The sequence below is a fragment of the Balaenoptera ricei genome, chromosome 6 (genome assembly GCF_028023285.1).
Source record: "Balaenoptera ricei isolate mBalRic1 chromosome 6, mBalRic1.hap2, whole genome shotgun sequence".
Taxonomy (NCBI): Eukaryota; Metazoa; Chordata; class Mammalia; order Artiodactyla; family Balaenopteridae; genus Balaenoptera; species Balaenoptera ricei.
In genome coordinates, this window is record NC_082644.1 from 11,159,090 (window position 1) to 11,183,577 (window position 24,488).

The following is a 24,488-nucleotide window of genomic DNA, read 5'->3' on the forward strand; positions in this document are numbered from 1 at the left end:
CAGTCAGGGCTTTCTGGTAATGAACATGTTCACATTAACCATGTGGGAAGAATCCTCTCTCTCTCAAATTTAGAATATTGCATATGACTTCCATTAATTTTAGAACTGGAATGGAATTTAGAAGATACAATCATTATCCAGTGAAGCTATAACTTTCCTGAAGCCCTGTTCTGACTTTTTTTTCTGCATCTGTCAGTTAAGGAGCCTGAACTTCCTGATCTCCAGTGTCCTTTCTGGTTCTGAGTCTAGACCCTTCCAGGCTGGATCTGAGGCCTCCTGGTGCCTGTTGCCCAGGTGCTGCTTTTCACGTTTCTCAGTGGACCTTCGATGAACCCGAGTCACAGCCCATTCAGGGTGGACGTGCTGGGAGAATGTCTGGTGTGTGTGACCTGACCCTCTTCCCCAGGCAGGAGAGCTGTCTCTCAAGCTGGACCCCTACATCCGGACTCAGAGGAGAGGCTGGGATGAAGGATCAGCTGAGACACAAATCTGGCCCTTGATCAAACTGGTGGAAGTGACTCTTCCCAAATCGGAGCTGATTCCAGAAGGGGTTGTGCTGGTGGACATTCCAGGCACAGGAGACTTCAACAGCAAGAGGGACGAGATGTGGAGGAAGGTGATTCTCTTTCATATGGCTTTGTTCCCTCTCCCCTCAACTCCAGCACCCTTTCTAAAGCAGCAAAGAATGCTCTGCTTTCCGCTTACAGGATTTTATGAGCTCATTGGAGTTAAATTCTTCCACGTTCTAAGCCTCAGGGCAATGGCAGGATATGGTTGGCCAGAGAAATTGGGGAGGGAGGAATCATGAGTATGTGACAGATGACAAGGGCCAGCAATAAAGTTGTCCAAGAGTGAGCAGAGGAAAAAGGACAGAGCAGGAGAGGGAGGCCAAGATTTTGGTGCAAAGCAGAGAAGCCAACAGCCACGCACCAAGGAACCAGGAGGCTGCTCCCATGTTTGGTTGTAAGGACTAGAAACTCACTAAAGCAAATCCCAAGTCAAGAAGGGTTAATCAAAAGGCTATCAAAGGATCTCACGAGACACAGCCAGGCCCCAGGACCACCTATCAGGATGGAAGCAGCTATTTTCTCGCTCATCCTCTGCCTGGTCTCTTGTGACCCTGTTTCTCTTTGTGCATCTCTCTGCAGAGTCCTGCTTCTCCCTTAGCTTTCTCTTCTAGCCATTAGGACCCATGTTGTGGAATAGGACCACCTTAGCTGCGTCTCTATATGACATTGCTGTTCCTGTGCCTGTGACTGTCTGACTATAGTCTCTATGTCTTTTAGTTCAAATTCCTCAGAAGGAAAATCTGATCAATTACCGCCCAGCTAAGGATCAACTCTCTCTGGATTAAGTATCCATCCCTAGTACAGTCAGCTGTGCCTGAAGGGGGTGGTTGAGATGAAAGTAGGTAGGAGTTAAATTCCCAGCAAATGGAGCATAAGCTGATTGGGGCCCCCCCCAGATGTGTCTGCAGCCAGAGAGTTAAGCACTAGGGCAGTTTGAGCTGCACTTAGTGATTAGAGGCTGGGGGATTTTTAAGAATTTATCTCTTTGTTAATTTGCTTTCTGTTCATCAAACACATACAGTATGTAAGACTATGTACTAAGCACTGAGGATGCAAAGATTATAGTTAATAATAATAACAATAATAATGATAGCTGAGCTAATTTTATAGCTAATAACCCATGCAAGAAGGCTCAAGAGCCTCTCTGCTGTCAACCTCTACTATATCCTACATGATAAACAACACAAAATGAAGAGTGAATGAACAGATACAGAACATGACCTTTTATGTTAAGAAGCATGTGTGTGTGTAACATTTGCAAATGCACAGCAAAAGTCAGATCCTGCCTTCTGGTAAGATACATACCCAACTGTTAACAGCAGTTTCTGTGTTTCCTACCGCTCTTTACTACAGACACCTCTGTATTGTTTGTATATTTTGCCTGAACATGTATTATCTTTAAAACTAAAAAGACGAGAACAAAATAAAACAATGTTAATGCGAAGCAGAGCCTTCCCTCGAGGGGCTTAGAGTCTACTAGGAGAAATGAAACACGCAGATGACTAAATACATGGCAGAAAATGATGTAAGAGAAGCACAAGGAGCTATGAGCTCTCAAAAGTCGAAATCACCTCCAACCAGAGAGCTCATTCCTTCAACAAACAGCCACTGAGCATCTACTCAATTTTATAATAGGCTCTGGATGGACAGAGACAAAGTCCTTGCCCTTGGAAGGCTCATAGTCCAGAAGGGAATGAAATACACTAATGAGCAAACCCCATTACTTAAAAATGAGAGCACGAGGTGACGACTTCCTCTGGGAGGTGGGTGAGGCTTCAGAGGGGACACAGATACTCAGCCTCCACCAGGTAGAGAAGGCAGGTGGGGGTGGGACCCTGAGCACCGTTTCAGGCCCGAGAGCAGCATTTGCGGAGCCCAGAGGGTGGAGGGCAAGGGGGAAGGATGGAGAGAGGCGTAGAAGCCAAGCCTGGGAAAAGTGGGGTGGGCTTTAATACCATGCTTCCTGGGGAAGTTCGAAGGACAAGAGGGACTCGGGTGAGTGATAGAGAAGGAAAGGGTGTCTTAGAAGGAGCTCAGGAGTGCAGGGTGGGAGGGAACACGGGGCACAGGACCAGAGCCAGAAGGGACTGGGAAGGAGGGCCAGTGTCTGTGAGTCATGATCAGTGCAGTGGCTGCCAAAAAACTCACTGCAGGCCCACTGCTTCTCTGTTATATGTAGACTTTAAATTCAGCAGATTTGTGCTAAATGAATGACTGTGGGCTGGGGGAGCTTTGTGACTGTGGTTTCCAATAAAGATCAGGATGACAGCTTACAGATAATCAGCCTGTGCCCTGATTTTACAGATAAGGAAATGAAGGCTCAGAGATGGGAAGTCATTTGCCCAAGACCACACATCTACTGAGCGGCAGAGTTTGAACCAGAGAGCAGGTTCCCGCCTTCCCAGCTGAGGCTCTGTCTCTCACCCCCCAGGACATCCCCTAACAGTTCTTTAAGGTGGAGGCAGTCCCAGCATCCTTCACCCTTGGTGGTCTGCTCAGGCCTGGCCGGGAGAGCCTTTGTTTCCGCAGGGTTTCAGCTCTTGGAGTGGAATCGCCAACCTCCTTTAGTTCCAGGCCAGTCCCAGGGGGCGACAGCCTGAGCAGGTGGCCGGCCTCTCTCACAGGATGGAGCCGAGGCTGCTGCCGGTTCAGATACACTGGGCAGCTTATCAAAGGCCGCTCGGAACAGAGGAACTCTGAGGAGGTTGGGCTGAAGCGAAGTGATGGTTCCCAGCGTGCTCTGCACTTCGTCGCCGCTCCCCTCCACGCTTGTGGTTTTGTGATATCCCCTCATGAGAAGTTACTAAAGACTCCCCTCCTTCCAGGGAGAACAGAACACGATGCCTCCCCCCCACCTCCCCAGCTGCCCAGCAGTACCGTCCCTAAACTAAAACCATTAAGAGCTCAGACGTCCCCGTGCTGCCTGAGTCACCTGACCTCTTGGAGGCCCATTCTCACTGTGGGAAGGGAGGAGGGCGGCGAAGGCAGGGGCCATCCTACCCACTCCCAAATCCAGTGGCTCTTGTCTTATAGATCGGCTTTTTTCCGGTGTTTTCTGTGACTCTAATTTTACCAAATCCTGGCAGTCGGGAGCTTTGTGTAGGGCCTGAAATTTAACCACTGCAACCTTTATGATTGCAGTTCTCTTCTCTTTTAATAAACATTTATTAAGCATCTGTAGTTTACCAGGACCAGGGGAATATAAAAGTGAAAGAGGCCCTGCCCTAGAGGGGGAGCTTCAGCTTCCACAGCCTGATGGAACAGTCTGAAGCATCCCTAAATTGGTTATAATTTGGGAAGCGGGAGGGAGTGATTGGTTTTATTTTCCTGCCCGAATTTGAATCCGTCCATGTAGGGGAGGAAGTTCAGGACCCATAGTTGTGTGGCCTTAAGCTGATCCTTTGCCTCTCGGGGCCTGTTATGTACCTTCTTTATAAAACAATGAAGTTTGTTTGACTCTTGAGATGGATGCTTTCATAACAATGATCCGTGAAGCCAAGGGGTTCACGGGCAGAGGGTGCGGGACACAGAGCAGGTGGGGACTCCAAACCCTCCACCCCCAATTCAACTATAGCAGTTCTATTTTCAAAAATCAAGTTTGGCAATTGGAATTCTTCCTAAGATTTCATTTGAAAAAGGCTCCACCATTAAAAACATGTTTGAAACCCCCTGCTCTAGATCAAGCTTTCTCAGCCTCAGCTCTTTTGACATTTTGGGGCCAGCGAATTCTTTGCACAAACTTGTCACAGCTTTTTGTACAAAGTCCTGTTCTGAGGAACCATAAACAAACTCAGTCTTGATGTTGGACCAGCTTTTCATTTATATGGCGAGATAAGATGAGTGAAACAATACAGTCAGAGAAATGGCACAAGGCAACACACTATTGCTTGTCACATGAAAGTTGCATATTAGCTAAAGCAATACATATGTGTTCAATCAGTAGGTTGCAATTTCAGGTTCATTGGCCTTTGCCACTTGAATCACACGGTTTCTGGCTCCCTGCTGCCACCTGGTGGTAGTATGCTGAATATTCAGAGGCAGCCAGACGTGAAAATGATGCCCTGTGGTGACAGCTTTGGGGTAGATGCATGACCAGGACTAGTTCTGGAAGAACAATAATTTTCCCTAGAGGACAGCTGAGGTAAATCAAGCCCGTGATGGATCTGGAACTGGAGGTCTGATTTCTTGAATTCTATCAATGACTACTGCCACAAACATCTCTGAAGCCTCTACTATGGGCCAAGTACTGTGCTTGAGGTGATGTGGATTCCAAGCTGAAAGGTGCAGCCCCTTCCCATCTGGTACCTCACAGTCTGGGTGAAGAGGGGGAGAGGGGTATAGAGTGCCGACCCTGTACAATAGTTCTGCCTGAGAAGTACTGTGGCAGGTAAGTCCAGGTGTTGTGGGATGCAGAGGTGGGGGGTAGCCAACCTAGCCTCACGTGGCCCTTGGCAGTCTCAGATGGCAAATGGAGGTCAAGCAGAGGCACGGAAAGGGCAAAGGCCCCAAGAGATAGATGAGCAATTTACATCCCAGGAAGTGTAAGAAGCTCATATGGCTGGTGCCTAAAAGAATGTGGTGGGGAGGGTTGAGAGGTGGGGTTGGAGAGAGAGTCGGGGCAGAGCATCAAGGACAGACATGGTACATTAAGGAAGCACATGCTCTACAACTGAGGCACCATTCATGCTCTTAAACATGCTGTGGTCATGTTTCACAGACCATTGATAAATGCTCAGTGATCTGGCTGATCAGTGACATTGAAAGAGTTTCTGGAGGGAGAGCCCATGAAGACCTTCTGAATGAGAGCATCAAAGCCTGCCAAAGGGGGTTCTGCAGGGACGTGGCCCTGGTGGTCACCAAGACCGACAAGCTCCACTTGCCGGAATATCTAAGGTACGGTGCTGGGCTTACAGGGATGCGGGCTTTCCTCCATGGGTCCTGACTGCCATAACTACGGTAACAACAGAGCTTTGGCTCATGGGCATTGCGGACTCAGGGAAGTGACCACTGGGGATAAAAGAGAAGGCTGGGTGACTTCCTGGGACATCAGGACCCTTGGGTATGTTGTCTTGGGAATCTTCCAGAGCAGCTGCTTAACACCCAACAGGCTGTGCTCTACACAGCTCCAGGGGCGCCACTCAGGTGTCTGAGATGCAAGGAGCAGCTCCTGGCATTTTACAGAGTGGTGGGCCTGCCCGTCTCCCCAGATATGGGAAGTGTAGACGCCCCACAGCTAGTGGGCACTTCCTATAACACCGTCTGGCCCGGTACCGCTTTGAAGTGTCAAGATTCTGTTTCAGATTTGTCTCCTCCTGAGATTTTAAACCCATGAGGAGCAAGGTTCTCAAAGTTTCAGAGCTTGGCCCAAAGTAAAAGCATTCTTAGAGTCATACTCTAACAAAAAATAATGAAAGGTAAGCATTTTAGAGCTTAATAGATGTTAATATATGTTGATTTCCATGAACATGTCTGTTCCCCCTGTAACTAGGAGAACTGGAACTTGTCTTCCACGTTGGGACACTCTGAAAGTGAAAGGGGTTGTTATTAATCTTTACAGAGGATCGGCAGGTATACACTGGTCTGTTCCGGGGACATGGGACACATGGTCACGGGCTCTACCCTTGCCAGCGTTTCTCTGCTCTAACAAAAGCTTCTCCACCTGTCCCCTCTGCCGTATCCCCCCCCCACTTGAGTCTACTGTCTCCAGGAACTAACTAAGCAGAGAAAAAATTCCTCAGTGAAGAAACAGACTAAGACTTTTCCCCCAACTTCTTGCTTTCATGGTCTAAGTTGGAATTTCAGCTCCATTATTTTTTTCCCTGCAATTCCATTCACTCCACTCCCTCCCACAGAATAGTATCTCAAGTGCTCCCTTTCCAATGCCAGCTCTAAAACTGAACATAAAACAGTTGAATTTATTAAATGTTTATTGAACACTGTGGTAGGGGCAGCAGATTCAGAGAGGCATCTTGCTTAGTCGCTGAGGTCACTGTCTTAAAAGAGGATGAAAGGTTATATGAGAGTGACAAGTAAAGTACCATGGGACCTCGGAGAGTGAGGGCTGCATTTTGACTGGGCCAGGTGGTGAGGTCACAGAAAATTCCACTGATGACAAAATATTGAGAAATTAAGATACTTTTTTCAAATGGACACTGGAGGTGGGTCAGAGCATTTGGACTGAAGAAAGAGCTTAGGGAGAGGCATAAAGGCATGACAGTATATGCTGCTTTCAGGGAAAGTCAAGACTGCTGTGACACATCATGAGATAAATAACTGTTACATTTCTCATTTCAGGGAAAGACAAGTGGGAAGTGTAAGTATGGACTAGTTATTTTTTCTTTTCTTTCTTTTTTAAAGCTCAATTGAGATATAATTGATAGACAAAAAATTACACACATTTAATGTAAACATCTTGATGAGTTTGGACTCGTTATTCTTAAATAATACTTTTTATGATTAGTATTATATGATTCGAACACATGCACATTTGTCTGGGCCAGATGAAGAGCTGCCCCCAAAATGTGCATCTTATCCCTTTATCACTCTTGATAACCCTAGACTCTTTGCCATGCTTTTATTTCTTTTCACAATCCAGCAAGCTATTCAAAGTCAGCGAGAGGCTGTTTTAGAAAGAAATGAAATGATAAAGCTACAAAGGAATAAAGTTCTCAAGGAAAAACTAAAGGTAAGTTAACAGATTCTCCTATGCATTTTTCTGCTTTTCAACCACTCCGATTTTGAGAAACACCTATTTGGTCTTGTGCGGTAGCGAGGGCAGAAGCTTTGGAGTAGACAACTAAGTCCTGCTGATTAATTACTTTGTGACCTTAGGCAAATTACCGTATCTCTCTGAGCTTCCATTTTCTCATCTGTAAAATGGGAGAATAATAATATGTACTGCCTGTGATTGTTGGAAGGATTGAATGAGCATATGGTCTACTGAGAACTATGTGCAGATAAAATCAGGAATCACAGTGCAGGTTGAAGGGTGCTTGGCTAGAGGGATGCAGCGGGGCTGGGGGAACACAGAGGAAGGATGCCCCAGTCACACGGGCAGCGGGGGGAGGCGGTGTTGAGGAGAAGTTCAGGGAAAACTTCTCAGCCTCTTCAGCAGAATTTTAAAGAACCAGTAGTCTTGAGTGAGGTGAAGAAGTCAGAGAAAATGTGTTTGATACAGAAGGAAGAACATAGTTGAAAAAAACTGCCACGCTTGGTGAATTATAGGCAAGTAGTTTTGAATAGCTCAGCAAGGGGCATATGCAGGAGTGTTGGGAGAAAAGCCCTGAACTCTATTTTTAAAGCTTGAGTAATTGTTCTGTGGGAATCTTGCTGTTTCTTAAGTTATTTTTATTATGCTGTCACTAAAAGAGGTACAAACATAAAACTCCTTCCTGTAATAGTCTTGTGCAACTATAAAACTGAAACCAACTTGAAGATAAAATATAAACAGAACAACTTAAGTGTTATATCACACTTAGTATAATGTGATAGAAGGGATGGTTTTGCTGAAACTAAATCTTCAGTGTTGGATTTAACAGTAAAAACACATGGCCTTACGTCCAGTTCTATATTTAATTGCTTTCTGTATTTTGACTTCAATTATATTGATGCAGAAAATGTCTGGCGTACAATGTGGAATTGGAAATTTCAGGGCTTTTGTTTCTAATTCAGAATAATCAGACCTCATACTCAAGCCAAAGTCTTCTACCGAGCAATTCTTGAATGTTGATTTTAATGAGGCAATAAATCAGTAAAGCTGTTCTTATTCTCTTTAACTGTTCTTTTTGGCATTAAAGAAATATGCATTTTATTAAGACCTAATTATATTGTTTCTGGAAGCAGAAACATAAAATACCTCAATACACAATTTACAATTATATTTATTGCTAAAAAATGTGGCAATTGGTATGTACAAGATAGGGTCTGGGCAACAATACATCAGCTTGCAGGGTGACTGTGGTTCTGATTCTTATGGCACAAGTTCTTTTAGGTCTGCACACCTACACCTCTGATGGCTAGGTAACGCCTTCATTCTCCAACCACTTCTTTTCAGTTTGAATTATTGTGAGACCTTTATTTGTACTGCAGACCTTCATTTGGAGCAAATTTAATTTTGATCATAGAAAATATGAGGCAGAAGTTGATTATAGGGTAGCCACTCATAGAGATGTCTATGCTTATTTTTTTAATTATAAAAATGAAAATTAAGAAAAATATTGTAAGAAAAATTTCAGGCTCCTGGGACTACACTTATTGATTTCAATTTGGAAATATTATGCATCTTAGAAAGGTGATTTTCTCAGGAATATGGAGAATGGATGGTGGGGAGAGGGGCTGGTGAAGACTGGATGTAGAAAGACCAGCTGGGAGGCTTTTTCTGTAACCTAGGTGGTGTTTAAAAAAGAAGAAGTGATAGGGCTTCCCTGGTGGTGCAGTGGTTAAGAATCCATCTGCCAATGCAGGGGACATGGGTCTGAGCCCTCTGGGAAGATCCCACGTGCCACAGAGCAACTAAGCCCGTGCGCCACAACTACTGAGCCTGTGCTCTAGAGCCCGTGAGCCACAACTACTGAGCCCACGTGCCACAACTACTGAAGCCCACATGCCTAGAGCCCATGCTCCACAACAAGAGAAGCCACCGCGATGAGAAGCCCGTGCACCGCAACGAAGAGTAGCCCCCGCTCACCGCAACTAGAGAAAGCCCGCGCACAACAACAAAGACCCAACGTAGACAAAAAAAAAGAAGTGATAAGAGCCTGAACTAGGCAGTAACCATAGAAATAGAGTAGAGGAGATGCATTCAAGAACTAATAGGGGGTTCAGATCCATATGTCTGGACGACTAACTGTATGTGGCAGGTAAAAGAAAGCTGGGTTTTGATGTTCTCAGGCATGTCTTTTGAGCTGATTATTATACAGCATTTTGCCTTTGCTTTAGCAAACCTGTAAAGAAAACCTATGCTACTGCTCCAGTGCCCCTCTCCTTCACTCGCACATGACTACCGCACTCACACTTCTGACACCAGATGCGTGGGAGTTTTCTTCACACTAAGCAATTCTGACACCAGCTGGGCACCTTACAATTTAACTCAATTTGACATTGTCTACCTGGAGATAGTGTCAGATCCCACAGGTTAAGGGTTTAGTCCCACAAGACTGCCCCCTACTTCAGATATGTATTGCAAGAAGTAGGTCCCCAGGTTACCCACAACTCTGCCTGACTTGGCTACAAATTGGTTCCCATGACCTCCTCTCCCTTGCGTTGGGTTATTTGCTAGAACAGCTCACAGAACTCACAGTGAAACACTCACATTTACCAGTTTACTATATAATAAAGGATATGATAAGAGATGAACAGCCAGATGAAGAGATACATAGGGCGAGGTCTGGGAGGGTCCCCAGCGCAGGAGCTTCTGTCCCCATGGAACTGGGGTGTTTTGCTCTCCCAGAATGTGGATGTGCTCACAACCTGGAAGCTCTCTGAACCCCACACTACTGGGATTTTATGGAGCTTCATCAGACAGACATGATCAATTATTAACTCCAGCTCCAGCTCCTCTCCCCTCTCTGGAGAATGGGGGTGGGGGGTAGAAATTCCAAGGGATTTGGGAGCTCTGTGCTGGGAACTGGGACCAAAGACTCAGTGTTAGAATGAAACCCCCTATTTATAAGGAGTTTAGGAGCCCTGTGCTGGGAACTCAGGGCAGAGACCGATAGATAGATAGATAGATAGATAGATAGAGATAGAGCTTATTACTTCATAATACCTTATTATTTTACTCAGTTTGAGGATTATAATGAACTCATGGCTTTTCACAGAATTACTGTGTTCTTTTTGACGTTCAAGTTCACATCTTGGCCAATGGGAGCCTTTAATTTAAGCTGGCTCCTTTTAGCATTACCCAGACATTAAAAAAAAAAATCTTTCCTCTCTGACAACAAGAACATATTCAGGCCCATTTTCTTTTTCCCTGCCCCAAGGCATGGAACTATTACTATCAAAGAAACTTGGGTTTCTTTTAGCAGAGAATAATATTAAAAATAAAAGTTGGGGTGCAAGAGGTGCATATCAACTAATTCATAAAAGTAAAAGAAGTGGACAGGGTGATATCACTACAAAGTCATTTTATTGACAAAGCTAGAAAACACAGATTTTTAAAAAATGCGGTTACAACTAATTCAAAAAGATACATGCACCCCAATGTTCATAGCAGCATTATTTACAATTGCTGAGACATAGAAACAACGTAAGTATCCATCAACAGATGAATGGATAAAGAAGTTGCAGTGTATATATATAATATATATATGTAGATAAATAGATAGATATATACATACATACAATGGAATACTACTCAGCCATAAAAAAGAATGAGATTTTGCCATTTGCAGCAACATGGATGGACTTGGGGGGCATTATGCTAAGTGAAATAAGTCAGAGAAAGATAAATACTGTATGATAATGGCTTATATATGGAATCTGAAAAATACAACAAACTATTGAATATAACACAAAAGATGCAGACTCAGATATAGAGAACAAACTAGAGGTTACCAGTGTGGGGGGGGAGGGGCAAAATAGGGGTGGAAGAGTGAGAGGTAGAAACTATTGGGTGTAAGATAGGCTCAACATGGGGAATATAGCCGATATTTTGTAATAACTGTAAATGAAAAGTAACCTTTAAAAATTGTATAAAATTTTTTTAAAAATGGGGTTACAAATTATATTCCTGATTTCAATCTAACTCCAACTTTACTATATGCGTTTTGATTCTGCTTCCATCTTGTGTCACTTCTATTTTGAGCTTCCAGGTTTTCTCCTTTCTTATATACAATATCTTCTTACAAACTTAATACATTATACTATATATAGTTATTAAAAACCATGTGTGTAAATGATAACAGTGGCTCATCTTTCTATAGGATAATCTGATGAGCATCTACTTAGCTCTTGGATCCTACCCTCCAACTGTAACTGTTTCTACTTCTCTTTAGCAATAATACGGAACCTGCTACTGTAGTCAACCCGTTGACACTATAAAAATATTTCTTTGGATTACAATAACAAGCAGAAGTGTCAACTAATCTTCAATAATTTTTAGAAAAGATATACAAAATTTAGAGCAAAATTTTAAATAATGCAAACACCTGGGTAAAGCTAGGAATACTCCTTTCCTTTTAACTATTTTAAAACTCTACTAACATTTAATTCCACATTAGTTTTATCTCCCAGTAGAAAGTGGGGTCAACTTTCCCTAAACATTTTCCTAGAGTCAAAACTCTATCAAACAGGGAAAAAAATAATAATCTTGGCAGCTCCTTTATATAACTTTAGTCCTGACTAGAGTGTGGGGCTTCTAGCATCTCTATTCCAGCCTTGACTAGATGGGCCCACAACTTGCCAGAGATGCAGCTTCTTGCCTCTCCCAGTGGACCACTCACTCAGCTTTTTTATATCTTTGCATCAGAAGAAGGTTGACAACTCCCTACTGTGTTCTACCACCCCCATATACCCATGCACACACATGCATACTCTTTATGGCTTTTCTCTTTTAAGTGAGAAGAATGAAGTATTATGAAACATCATTTATGTGTCATTCTAGCATGACTTCTCTGTGGTGATGTTTTTCTAATTATAAAAAATTTCTCATATGATTCTTAATTCCTTGACATTTAAAACCATCATTTGCGTAAACATTACTCTGCATTTAAATGTGTAGGATGACTAACCACCCAGTTAAGAAACTTGCACTTTTATAGGACCTTTGCCCAGTGTTGTGTTGTGTTGATAAATTGATAAACGTTTTAACAGTCAGCTCTCTGTTTAAAAAACAAAAAAGGCCCAATTTGTAGCATTTGCCGATTCCTGTGGTGTAAATGCTCCCTTGCCAGTTTCAAGCTACCGATGTGCTGGTGCTGAGGGCGGAGTCGGGAGGAGCTGTGTACGATGGAGGCTCAGGAGCTGGTCCAAGCTGGCTCCTGCCCATCACTGCCTTTGTCAGGGTTGTGCTTCTTTTTCCAAAACGGATCCTGGTACTTTCCCCCCTCTGACCATTTAAGTATACCTTTTTAAAAAATTGAGGTACAGTTAATTGATGATGTGTTAGTTTCAAGTGTACAGCAAAGTGATTCAGTTATAATATCTATATCTATCTGTCTATCTATCTAATCTTTTTCAGATTCTTTTCCTTTATAAGTTATTACAAGATATTGACTATAGTTCCCTGTGCTATACAGTAGGTCCTTGTTGTTTACCTATTTTATATATAGCAATGTGTATATGTTAGTCTCAAACTCCTAATTTATCTCCCCCCCCCCACTATCCCCTTTGGTAACTGTAAGTCTGTATTCTATGTCTGTGAGTCTATTTCTGTTTTGTAAATAAGTTCATTTGCATCATTTTTTTAAGATTTCACAAATAAATGATATCATATGGTATTTGTTTTTCTCTGTCTGACTTATTTCACGTAGCATAATGCCCTCCAAGTCCATCCATGTTGCTGCAAATGGCATTATTTCATTCTTTTTTATGGCTGAGTAGTATTCCATTGTATATATACCACATCTTCTTTATCCATTCATCTGTCGATGGACATTTAGGTTGCTTCCACATCTTGGCTATTGTAAATAGTGCTGCTATGAACATAGGGGTGCATGTATCTTTTGGAATTACAGTTTTCTCCGGATATATGCCCAGGAGTGGGATTGCTGGATCCTATGGTAACTCTATCTTTAGTTTTTTAAGGTTAAATACACTTTTGAACTATTTTCTCTACACATTTCCTTCTAGAATTGCTATTTTTTTCACTCCCAAGAGAATCTCTGCAACAGTGTCCTCACAACCTCTGACCTTGTGAGGTCATTTGACACTGGGACTATTGCTTGTTCCTTACAGGGCTTGTGCAGAACTGAAAGCGAATGAGCTAAAGTTTGCTGAAGGCTCTTGTGGAGCGTGTGCATGGTTGCCTTTGCGGCGGTTGAGTTATTCTGTTCTCTGTGTGCCTCTCTCACTTCAGAGAAAACTGCCAGCTGACTCCAGGGTTCTGGAAGACTCAGAGCTGGTGTACACGGTCAGCGCCCAGGAGTACTGGCAGCAGGCTCTCCTCACCAAGGAGGAAACCGGTAATTTATACGTATATGTATTTTCATCTCAATCACTCCAATTCTCAGGATTAAGCTTGGCACTCTGAATTTCCCGTTCTAGAACCTTCTGTGCCACACTTCTAGTTTGCCACAGTTTCTATACCTATGAGCAACTACATGCGTGTTTCTCTCTGCATTGTTGTGGTGCCTGAGACCACAATTCCTTTCTCCTCCAAATCTTACGATGAGTTGTCATTTCCTTAGTGTTTGCCTTGAGAGTCCTTGCTCACCCAGGGACAGGTAGAAATAGCATCCATGGCATGCTTTTTCTTTGGGGGGGGTGTGGGGTTAGAGAACATGGCTCCTTTCTTCAGAGAACTTGAAATTTACATGAAGAGCTTATACAGTAAGTCCCCTACATACGAACGAGTTCCATTCCGAGAGCACGTTCGTAAGTCCAATTTGTTCGTAAGTCCCACAAAATTAGCCTAGGTACCCAGCTAACACAATCGGCTATATAGTACTGTACTATAATAGGTTTATAATACTCTTCACACAAATAATACATAAAAAACAAACACAAAGAATAAAGAAAACATATGTAATCTTACAGTGCAGTACCTTGAAAAGTACAGTAGTACAGAACAACAGGTGGCATCCAGGGGCTGGCATAGAGTGAACAGGCAAGAAGAGTTACTGACTGGAGGAGGGAGAGGAGGTGGGAGATGGTAGAGCTGAAGGATCGTCAGCAATAGGAGATGGAGAGCAAGCTGCAATGTCACTCACGCCTGACGTTGATGGCGCAGGTTCTGGTTCCTTGCTGGAACCAGATGCACATTCACATCTTTGAAAGTTTGCAACGTGAAGTTTCGTAAGTAGGGGACTTACTATACGAAGCCAGGTGCAAAAATCAAAGTAAAAATGAGGCTAGTTCTATGGTGCTCTGAGTACAGCAGAAATTCAGAGAACCCAGGACCTGTGTGACTGGATTACTGAAGGAAAGCTGGGTGAGGAGGCAGGATCTGAGCTTGACCTTGATCTCAGCTGAAAATGGTTTAAAATGGGCCTATATGTCACTAGACATGGATGAGTGTCAAAGGTGATTAAGGAGCAGAAGATGTGAAAAGTTGCCAGAAATGGGGAACTGCTTGAACAAGGATATCAAAGAAATAATCAGCACGGCACAGGCAAGGAATAATATAGAAACATTTCCACTTACAGGGATAATGGGGAGAAATTAGCATGACATCTGTTATCTTCCGACTAACAGAGGATTCGGACTAAGATACGTGTCTAATCTGGAATTGCACTTGTCAGAGGTCCTACCCTGTCTACAGCAAGCATGAGCTATTTTGATGTTAATGGTTATTTGATATAGATAGAAAAGTCTAGCAGGACCAAATGGCTGAGGCTCTAGAAATGTGAGCCCCCGGTTCTATATACTATCCAGGTAAGTACCGTCCAGAGGGAAGTGCCCGTTTTTTTAACCAGCCTGATCTTTTCCACAGAGTTTGTTTTCTACCACTGAATAAAATTAGCATGCATCACTGCTGATCTACCATCCATAGTTGCTGATCCTAGACCGGGGAAAACAGATAGGTTGGTTTAGTGAGCAACCCACCCGCATAGGACCTCAGCGGAAGTTAATTCAGACTGCCAGCCTGATCTGTTAATTTTTAAGAATTCTATTTCCTACCAGCTCTGGCCTTTTCAAATTGTTTGTGCTGCCTGTGAATTCCAGAAATCCCCAAGTTAAGAGAATATATCAGGAGGAGGCTCTTGGATAAGAAGAGGAGGATGGCGACCAAGTATGTCACTGAAGCTTTTGGCCTCTTGCTCCTCACAGACAGTTTCAGCTGCACGGACAACCTGCCGGTAGGAAGACCCCTGGGCTGTGTGTCCTCTGCCTCCCGGCCTGGGCAGAATGCTCCCTCTTACCAAGTTAGAAAATTAACTCACCGTAATCTTTCTTTTCTCATCAGAGGAAGACCCTAAGCTCAGAGAATCTAAAGAGAGCAAGCAGAGAGATAATTCGAGGGATAACATTGTAACCTTTGAGTAAAAGAGAAAAAAAGAAATAATGTTTTACCTAGGACAGATGGGCTGAGAGGAAAAGGTAAAAATAGTCACTTTTGCCTCTCCTGAGACTTGAATCAGGTAGAATGTGTTTAATGGTAGGAGGGATTTGTCTGCTTCTACTGGAATATGTCAGTTCTTGGTTATCCTAAAGAGGCATGTGTGCACATACAGTCCAAAAAACTTTCTTCTGCCTGTGGACTTCCTGCGTGGCCTGGTGCTGTCAGAATCTCAAACTCAGAGCAGCGTGGTTATATAATGTGAGAGGAAGGAAAAGAAGAGGGCCTTTCAGCAGAGAGATATTATCTTCATGGTCTAGAATGCAGGTCTTCTGAATAACCAGTTAAAAATGACTTTTTTCATAGTAGTGGACAAAGTTATCTTTTTGATGGATGAATTTTTTTTACCCTAAGATAAGAGGGATAAGCTGCTAAATTCGAGGTTTGGGAGAGTTTGGGAGAAAACTTTGTTGCTGGAATCAATCACCAACTGCATTGTTTCCTTGTGAGGGAATGAAAATACAAACAGACAAGCACATATAAAAACAGAACTCTGACCCACAGCCTGCAGCAAACTGCTTAGGAAACCACCCCCCCATCTACAACGAACAGCTCAGGAAGCCAGCCTGCTCTAAAACTTGTAGGAAGTTAGACTGCTATCTCTAGTAACAATCTAAGAAGCTAAACAATAACTTCTGTAACAATCAGCCCCAAATGGCCAGACCTTTGTTAATGACTGACAGCTTCCCTTATCCTTTTTTTTTTTAACCATCATCCATATTTTATGGCAAAGAGATTGCCATTTCTCTTAGGTGTTTTAAAATATGAGCAATGGCTTCTTACAAAACAGAAAAAAAAATTTAAACAAGCTGAAACACACAAAAACAACCCATCAAATTCAGATGACAGAAGTATGGCTGGAAGGTTACATCGCCCGTCCAAACTAAACCCTTTAGCAACGATTGCATTGCCTTTAATTCTGCAAATGACAGTCTCCCAGCAGGCTGCATTATTCTGATCACACACATCCTCACTATAATCGGCTGCCCGTGAAACTCTCATCACAGACAGCCTTGTTAGCTCATGGGCTTCCCTAATCTTTATCCCTGCTTCCAACTGAGGACCAATCAAGAAAAGATAAATATGCATCCTCATGAATCACGTAGGATCCCTGCTTCAAGGTCTCCACCTACGGCTGCCCCATGCCAGGGGCCTCTGATCAGGGCACCAGAAGCACTCCCATCCCTCTGCTTGCCTTTGAGTGTCTGCCAAACGCAAGTGATGGCCACGGACTCTTGCTATAGCAAGCTCTAAGTTAACAGCCTTTGTGTGTTCTCATTTGGTTGGTATTTCTTTATTTCCACGCTTGCTGTCAGCTATCAGATTTGCACAGCCAAGCTGTCTGACTTCTTGTTATGCACAATAGGGAAAGGGGAGAGAAATGTACCAGTAGGGCTGGTCCAGAGAACGTGGGAGAGTGAACCTGGGAGGGCCCTGTGGAGTGATGAGCAGAGGCAGCTGGTGGGGACCTGACTTCAGTGTGAAAAGTAAGCAATGTCAACTCTTTTATTTTTAATTAATTAATTTGTTTTTGGCTGCATTGGGTCTTCGTTGCTGTGCGGGGGTTTTCTCTAGTTGCAGCGAGCGGGGGCTACTCTTTGTTGCAGTGCGCGGGCTTCTCATTGAGGTGGCTTCTCTTGTTGCGGAGCACGGGCTCTAGGCACGCGAGCTTCAGTAGTTGTGGCATGTGGCTTCAGTAGTTGTGGCTCGAGGGCTCTAGAGCACAGGCTCAGTAGTTGTGGTGCACGGGCTTAGTTGCTCCACGGCGTGTGGGATCTTCCCAGACCAGGGCTCGAACCCGTGTCCCCTGCATTGGCAGGCAGATTCCCAACCACCGTGCCACCAGGGAAGCCCCAGCAATGTCAACTCTTGATGGTCCACGCAGTGTCAGTCAAATGTCCACATTTTAGAAATTAAAAGTGCCATATAGAGCAAGATTCACCATCTTTTTCATTGTATTTCTTATTCCTTGTTTGGGTCTAGTTCTGTGTAAGAAAAAAGAAACCCTCCTGGAATCTGAGATTTTCCAATTTGACTTTTGTCCTCTGAAATACTAGCGAAAGTTTTGACACTCTAACTTCCCCCCCAAATTCTTTGGGGTGAAAGTTGCCTCTCTGCCCAGCAAAAGATTGCTTTTGGAAGTGCTGATGGAAAACGAATCGGATGTGGTGCCGTGTGTGGTTGGTTGATTTTATAAACACCGGGACAAAGCATTTTGCAATCAAAGTTGGAGCGTGGTATGGAGGTGCAACCCGTGTAGGGGCTCAGTCCCTCCTTGTAGCCAGACTGCAGGCGACAGAAGACACGGAGCAGGGGGCTGGCTCGCACTTCTGTGATAGCCTTTTAGAAGGAGTTGCCAGCAGGCTTACTCAAAATTCTTTGGCCTCAGATATTGGTCTCAGTCTTAGTTCTCTGATGGAAAGCTGGAAGGCAAGAGTTTGTCAGTTGCTTTGCATTCTGGAAAAAAAAATCAAATCTAAAAATATATGTGACGCATCATTTTTTAAGATTGTGACTCAAACCAAAAATTTTAGAGTTTGGATAGTTAGTGATTTTAAATGAACAGGGATCTAGTCTTTATTTTTAAGAATCAATGGGAAGTTGATTATGACGATCTCAATGTTGAATGAGTCCTGCATTTATTCATAGTAGATGCCAGCCTTTCCCTTTCTTACTGCTCTTTTATTTCCAGCCCCTTCCCTTCTTATCATTCTTTTGTTTCTTCAACAAGGATTCTTTGAGAGTGAGCCTTTGTGGGAATCTTGCCCGTGGAGTTTCTTCTCATGACTTTTTTCTTCTTTCATTTTGATCACTAGTGACACCACAAACTCCAAAGAATCTAGAGGGAACTCTGGGGGAGAAAGTATGGCTTATAGAATTCTAACTAGTGAAAACTCTGAAACTGCCCAGGGCTTGCCTGAAGCGGAATAGTTTCCGTAAACTTCTAAAACTCCTCTATTCTGAGACTCAGGGTATAGGAGTTTGAGGCTGTTTTCAGGATCATTCAGCCCCATTCACTTACTTCACAGACGATGCCCTTGCGATCCAGAGATGCTAAGTCATCTCTGTAAGGTCACACCTCAATTCAAGAGCTATTTCTGTCATCAAATTTGGAATACACTTTAAAAGTCTACATTATCCAGCCATTTCTCCACGCCACTCATTCACCCCAGAAATGTTTATGGACCGTGCTCTCCGTGCCCCGCCTGGGAATAAACAAACATGAATAACAGAGTCTGTCTCTCCAGCAAGGTCCTGGCCCAGGGCAGGAGACACATGGCCTGAGAGAGACATAGCACAGCAGGGGTGTCCCAAATGCAACGGGAGCCCAGGAAAGAGCGCCCCAACTCTGCCCGGGGGGTCAGGGAGAGCATCACATGGGAAGTGACTTTTGAGTTTTGGGAGTATGAGAACATGGGAAGAGCAAAGGATGGGAACATGCAAAGGACCATGCAAAGGACCAAACATGGGAACATGCAAAGGACCAAAAGGATGGCACGTTTGGGGAATGGTAGCAAGTTCAGGGGCAGCTATGCGGGAGGACCTTTTGGGCAAACAGAGAGCTGGTGGTGCTGGAGAAATTGATGGAGTTCTGGCCACGAAGGACCTTAAGTGACGAGCTAAGGAGTGTGGTTTCTTTCCACTGCAGTCAGGCACCGTGCGGTCCCCGGGGTTCTCGTACAGCGGACAGACACTACAGAGTTTCCAGTTTGGAACCTAGAGGTCAAGGCTGCCCCTGGCGGTCCCTCCCTTGTATTATCTGAAGAGATATTTTCTTCCCTGACTAGACTATTCTCCTTTGAAGCAGGAACCAAGTCTTTATTTTTGTGGTCCTGTAGCTTTGCTGTTTATTTAAAGTGGGGTCCAGAAGATCAGTATTACCTGGGGCTTGCTAGCAACGTAGAATCCCAGGCCCTTGGGTTTGAACCAACTCTTCTGGTGATTTCTATGCACATTAAAGTTTGACAAGCCCTATCCTCCAAAACTGCTTTGTGCACAAAGTTCATAAATATTTGTTGAATCAGATGTCATTGGAAAAATCTCTTTTAATGACAATTGGATTGTTTAAAAATATTTACTCTTTCAAGTAGCCTAATGGATTAAACCCCGAGGAAAAGTTGCAGGAGGATATATTTGTTTGATTCTCCAGTCCCACAAAGCTTAAGGAGGTCTGTGCCCTGAAGGATGCCTTATTGGGATGACAGGGAGAGGTCCACCATGGGTGATCTGCTCAAGCTAAATCCTGTGTTGGTGACAGACTTAAAGCAAGCAGAGCTGGAGGAGACGGTGCCTTAAGGTAGGGGCTGGCCTCATGCTCCTGATGGTCCTTGTCTCTAGAACGAATACTTGCACGTGAGTGGCCTGCGGAGATTTGTGGAAGAGGAGATACAGCTGCTGGAGAAGGCCATTGACCAGTGCTTTGCCCACATAGTGCAGCCTCTGCAAGAAGGGGTCCAAAGTGCCAGGAGTTCCTACCGACGGATCCTTGGGGCGTGCCTGGTGGTGAGTGACCCTCTAAAAAGAAAAACCGTGATGTTCGGTGAGGCCTGCCTGATTCTCCACCTTTTTTCACTATTCCATTGCTTTTAAAAGAAATAAAGAGCTAGAAGAAATTAGGAGAGAGTGAAAATTGCACACAAGAAAGCATATTGAGTGAATTGTTTGTGCATTGTGAGGACGCAGGGAAGGGTACATGTGCAGCAGAAAGAATTGGAGTTTAGGATCCGAGGGTCTTGTTTTGAATGCCAGCCCCACCAAACATCCTCTCTGTAGGCCTGGGCAAGGCCCTAAACCCACTTAAGCCCGTTGGGATTTTTCTTCTATAAAATGGGGATGGTAAACACTTGCCCAATCTATTTCACAGGGCTGATGTAAGTATCAATTAGATACACAGTAAGAAAGCACCCTATAATCTCTCACTTGGCACACAAATTGTTGTTTTATCTTTTAATTATTCAATAGTTATATGGGGTTTCTAAGGGATGAGAGATAAGAAATGTGTGTGGTTGTTTAAGCCATGAAGTTTGGGGTAATTTGTTTCATAGCGATAGGTAACGAAGTGACCCTGGAGAGAACTGTTTCTATACGATGGTGGAAGATCCCAGATCACAAAAGGTGAATGAGTGGGTGGGTGCTGAGAAGGTGAAGGCACGAGGTGGGGACCAGTCCTCTGAGACAGTGTGCTTGTGGAGGAAGGAGCAGCAACAGGCACCTTCAGGCTGTCACCAGGGCTTCATCCCAGGAACCGTCCCCTCTCTCCTCAGCCCTTCAATGGCTTCTTTACTCTGTGGCTATGGGCACAACCCAGGGTGTTCCTATTTGATAAGCAACTTGCCTTTGTGATCAGATATTTGGACAGATATGTATATACTAACATCATATCTTTAGGTAACAATAGCCTAAATGTCTAATCATATGAGAATGGTAAAGTGAATTATGATACATCCATATGACATTACGTGGTTATTCAAATAATTTTTTGGAAGTATTTACAATGAATTCAGGAAATGCTCATGTTATAATATTAAGCAAAAATTGGCAGAATATTAAAATAGAGATAGATGATAGATAGATTGATATGGGAAGATAGATATGGATAGATAGATAGAGATAGTATGATGCCAGTTGTACCATGCTACATGGCCATTCACTTAAAACATATTCCCTTAAAACATATATCATTGACTAATGATCACAAAGGCCTCTACTGAAATTTCAGTCAGTGCAGATGTATTTTTTATTCTCTTTGCTGAGGATCAATCACCATGTGGCTAAAATTTGTCAAGTCTCTTATAGCTCTAGCTTCATATTATTTTTTTCTTCCGATGTGTGAGTTTATGTCTCTGGGAGAAAATATTACAAAGATATACACATCAAGTTACATTTTATCAAATATTTTTTAAAAAGTGTAAAACACCCTGGTGGCGCAGTGGTTGAGAATCTGCCTGCTAATGCAGGGGACACGGGTTCGAGCCTGGTCTGGGAAGATCCCACATGCCGCGGAGCAACTAGGCCCCTGAGCCACAATTACTGAGCCTGCGCATCTGGAGCTTGTGCTACGCAACAAGAGAGGCCGCGATAGTGAGAGGCCCGCGCACCGCGATGAAGAGTGGCCCCCACTTGCCACAACTAGAGAAAGCCCTCGCACAGAAATGAAGACCCAACACAGCCATAAATAAATAAATAAAAATACAAGCTCAAAAAAAAAAATGTGGTCTTTAGAAAAAAAAAAAAGTGTAAAACATCGAGGCTGTGCTTGGAAAACCTAAAACACATACTCGCGGTAGAGTCAGAGCACATTTTCATTTAATAACTGCTCATTTGGCACATACTTATCAAGCATGACCTATACCAGGACCAGATGGTGAGAACATCACGATGGATGAAACATTGGGCCTCATCTTAACCAGCTGATGGTCCAGTTTAGCAGCCTGATGAGTAAGGAGACAAATGCAAAGCTGTATGTAAGCAGAGAGCAGAGGATGCTTTGGGAACCCAGGGCAGGGGCACCCGCCAACTTGAGGTGTGACTGCTGTCCTCTCTGTGTAGCTTAATAATACATTGAAAGATCATGTCTCTACTCTTCCCTGTGATTCTTGGTGATGGTGTTTGGCCAAAGGCAGTGCAACTCTGATCCCGTGAATTCTAGGTAACACCTACTAACTCCACTGTCTTATTGTTTAATTATCCAGAGGAGTAGAGGAAACCAGGGTTTTCACCAGACTCTGAAAGCGGTTTGCCTGAAAAACGGTATCTATGCCTCCAGGACTCTTGGGAGAATAGATCTGAACGAAGCCATCACGCAGCCCATCTATGAACAGATTGATCCCGTGTTTGGAGTCATTTTTAGGTAAAGGATCCTTCACTTGGTTCTTCTGTGAACAAACATCCGAAGAACGCTCATCTTTAAGAATTTGTACTTTGGATCTGGAAGGGTCCAGAGTAGCTTGCAACTTGAGGAGGAAAACTTAGTCTTTGGCAAAACACAAAACCCTTAGTTTGGTTTACTTAAAAATTTCCCGTGGTGACCTGGAGTGCAGCTGGAGATGCTGCTTTCAGATTAATATTATGATTCCCATTATTTTTCAAATATCTCCTACATGCACCGGGGATCCATTTTCTAATAGATCTGAGCCCAGGACAGGGGTATTTTGGTTGGAGAGTGTGGAGTTAAGGAAACACACGGCCTTCATAAATTTCCCTGAATGAGAAAAGGAAAAGTGGCTCACAGTGGCTCTGCTGGCTTTTGACACACAGCGTGCTCACACATGGCGTGGGGTGGGGGGCTTGAACCTTCACAGCGCCCCGTCCTTCCCTTCTTCCTTGACCTCCAATCCTTTTCTCCATCCACAGAAACAGTCTCTCCTAATCCCCAGCCTGTCCCCAGTCTCCCTCCTTTGCCCCTGGCATTTCACCTGGCCTACCACCCTCTCCTGTTCCAGCCATTCTACCCTTGCTCGATTCTTACTTAGTGCCTCCACCCCCGTGCCCCCAACCTTCCTTTAAATTTGTTTGGAATCCTGCTATTCTACCTACTCTCACCCATCCCTGTTTACACATCTGTAGGGTAAACTCCAAATTCCTTGGAACGGCCTTCAAGACATTCCACCTGCTTCCAACTGGCCTTTCCCATCTCTCCCCACCCCCCTGTCAGTGTCAACCCCTGGCTTTAACCAGCCTGCAGACAGCAAAGAGCAACTGAGATGTACCAGGAACTTGTGCTAAGCACTTTGCAGTCATCCTGTCGTCACACCCTCCCCATAACCCTCTGAAGTGGCTCTGGTCTTCTTACAAGTGAACACACTGCCATTCGGAGGAATCATATAGTTTTCCCAGGGTCACCCGGCTCATAAGTAGAGAGCTAGGACTTCAAGCCTCTGCCCTCTCCTCTACTCACCTGATGCTTTTTATTCCTGGGATGTCCTGAAACCTAGTTCACTATGTCGTCCCTGTGGAGAACGCCTCCTCCTTCTTGTCACGTCCCTAAATCTTACCCATCTTTTAAGGTGTAGTTCGTCCCACCCTTTCAAGTGGGAACACCTGGGCAGCAGAAAGACTATGAGTTTTGAGGTTAAACAGATCAGTGCCCAAGGTCCGGCCCTGCTACTCACTAGCTGTGCGACTTTGAACACATTAGCTACCGTCTCTGAGCCTCAGCTTTCTCATCTGTAAAATGGACATCATTGCACGGACTTCATTATGGGAATTTTATAACTGTTAGATCTCGTCCTCCTTCTCTTAAAAATGAGTAAAAGAATACCAGCTAGTTTCCTCTTTGTTTTAACCCCACAATAGCCACCGTTGTCTCTTAACATTTTATGGTGCTTTCCCCTGTAGGTCTGGGAAGCCCACTGATGGTTCAGCTCTGATGCCCCACATAGATGCTTTTAAGCACTCTCTGCAGGAGAAGATGACGGAAATTGGGATAAGAAATGGCTGGAAATATGATAGCTATAAAAAGAGTTTCCTGATCCAGGAGGTAAGATCCTTATAAAGAGAAGAGGGCAGCGAGGGTGGGTAGTGGTTTTCCTCCCAGCAGGATTTTGGAGGTTGTCTGTCTTTTCCCACTTGTTTTCCTGGAGTGTCCAGGGTCTGGGTGGACCTTATAGCAGGCACTGTGGGATACAGAACATAGTGGGATGGGGCAAAGTGAAGCGGTCCTGAGTCTGCTACAGACGTAGCAAGCTTTGTCCCACCGAGAA

General features: G+C 44.0%; 1 protein-coding gene across 1 annotated transcript in view; it reads left to right on the plus strand.

The window, feature by feature from the left end:
• The window catches only part of NUGGC (nuclear GTPase, germinal center associated), a 47,532-nt gene that overhangs the window by 14,939 nt on the left and 8,105 nt on the right, over positions 1-24,488 (plus strand). Inside the window, exons 7-15 of the mRNA XM_059926220.1 lie at positions 407-616; positions 5,287-5,462; positions 6,864-6,882; positions 7,165-7,254; positions 13,585-13,690; positions 15,393-15,526; positions 20,125-20,289; positions 22,479-22,636; positions 24,124-24,265. Coding sequence (XP_059782203.1) covers positions 407-616; positions 5,287-5,462; positions 6,864-6,882; positions 7,165-7,254; positions 13,585-13,690; positions 15,393-15,526; positions 20,125-20,289; positions 22,479-22,636; positions 24,124-24,265 — 1,200 coding nt within the window. The remainder of the gene's footprint in view (positions 1-406; positions 617-5,286; positions 5,463-6,863; positions 6,883-7,164; positions 7,255-13,584; positions 13,691-15,392; positions 15,527-20,124; positions 20,290-22,478; positions 22,637-24,123; positions 24,266-24,488) is intronic.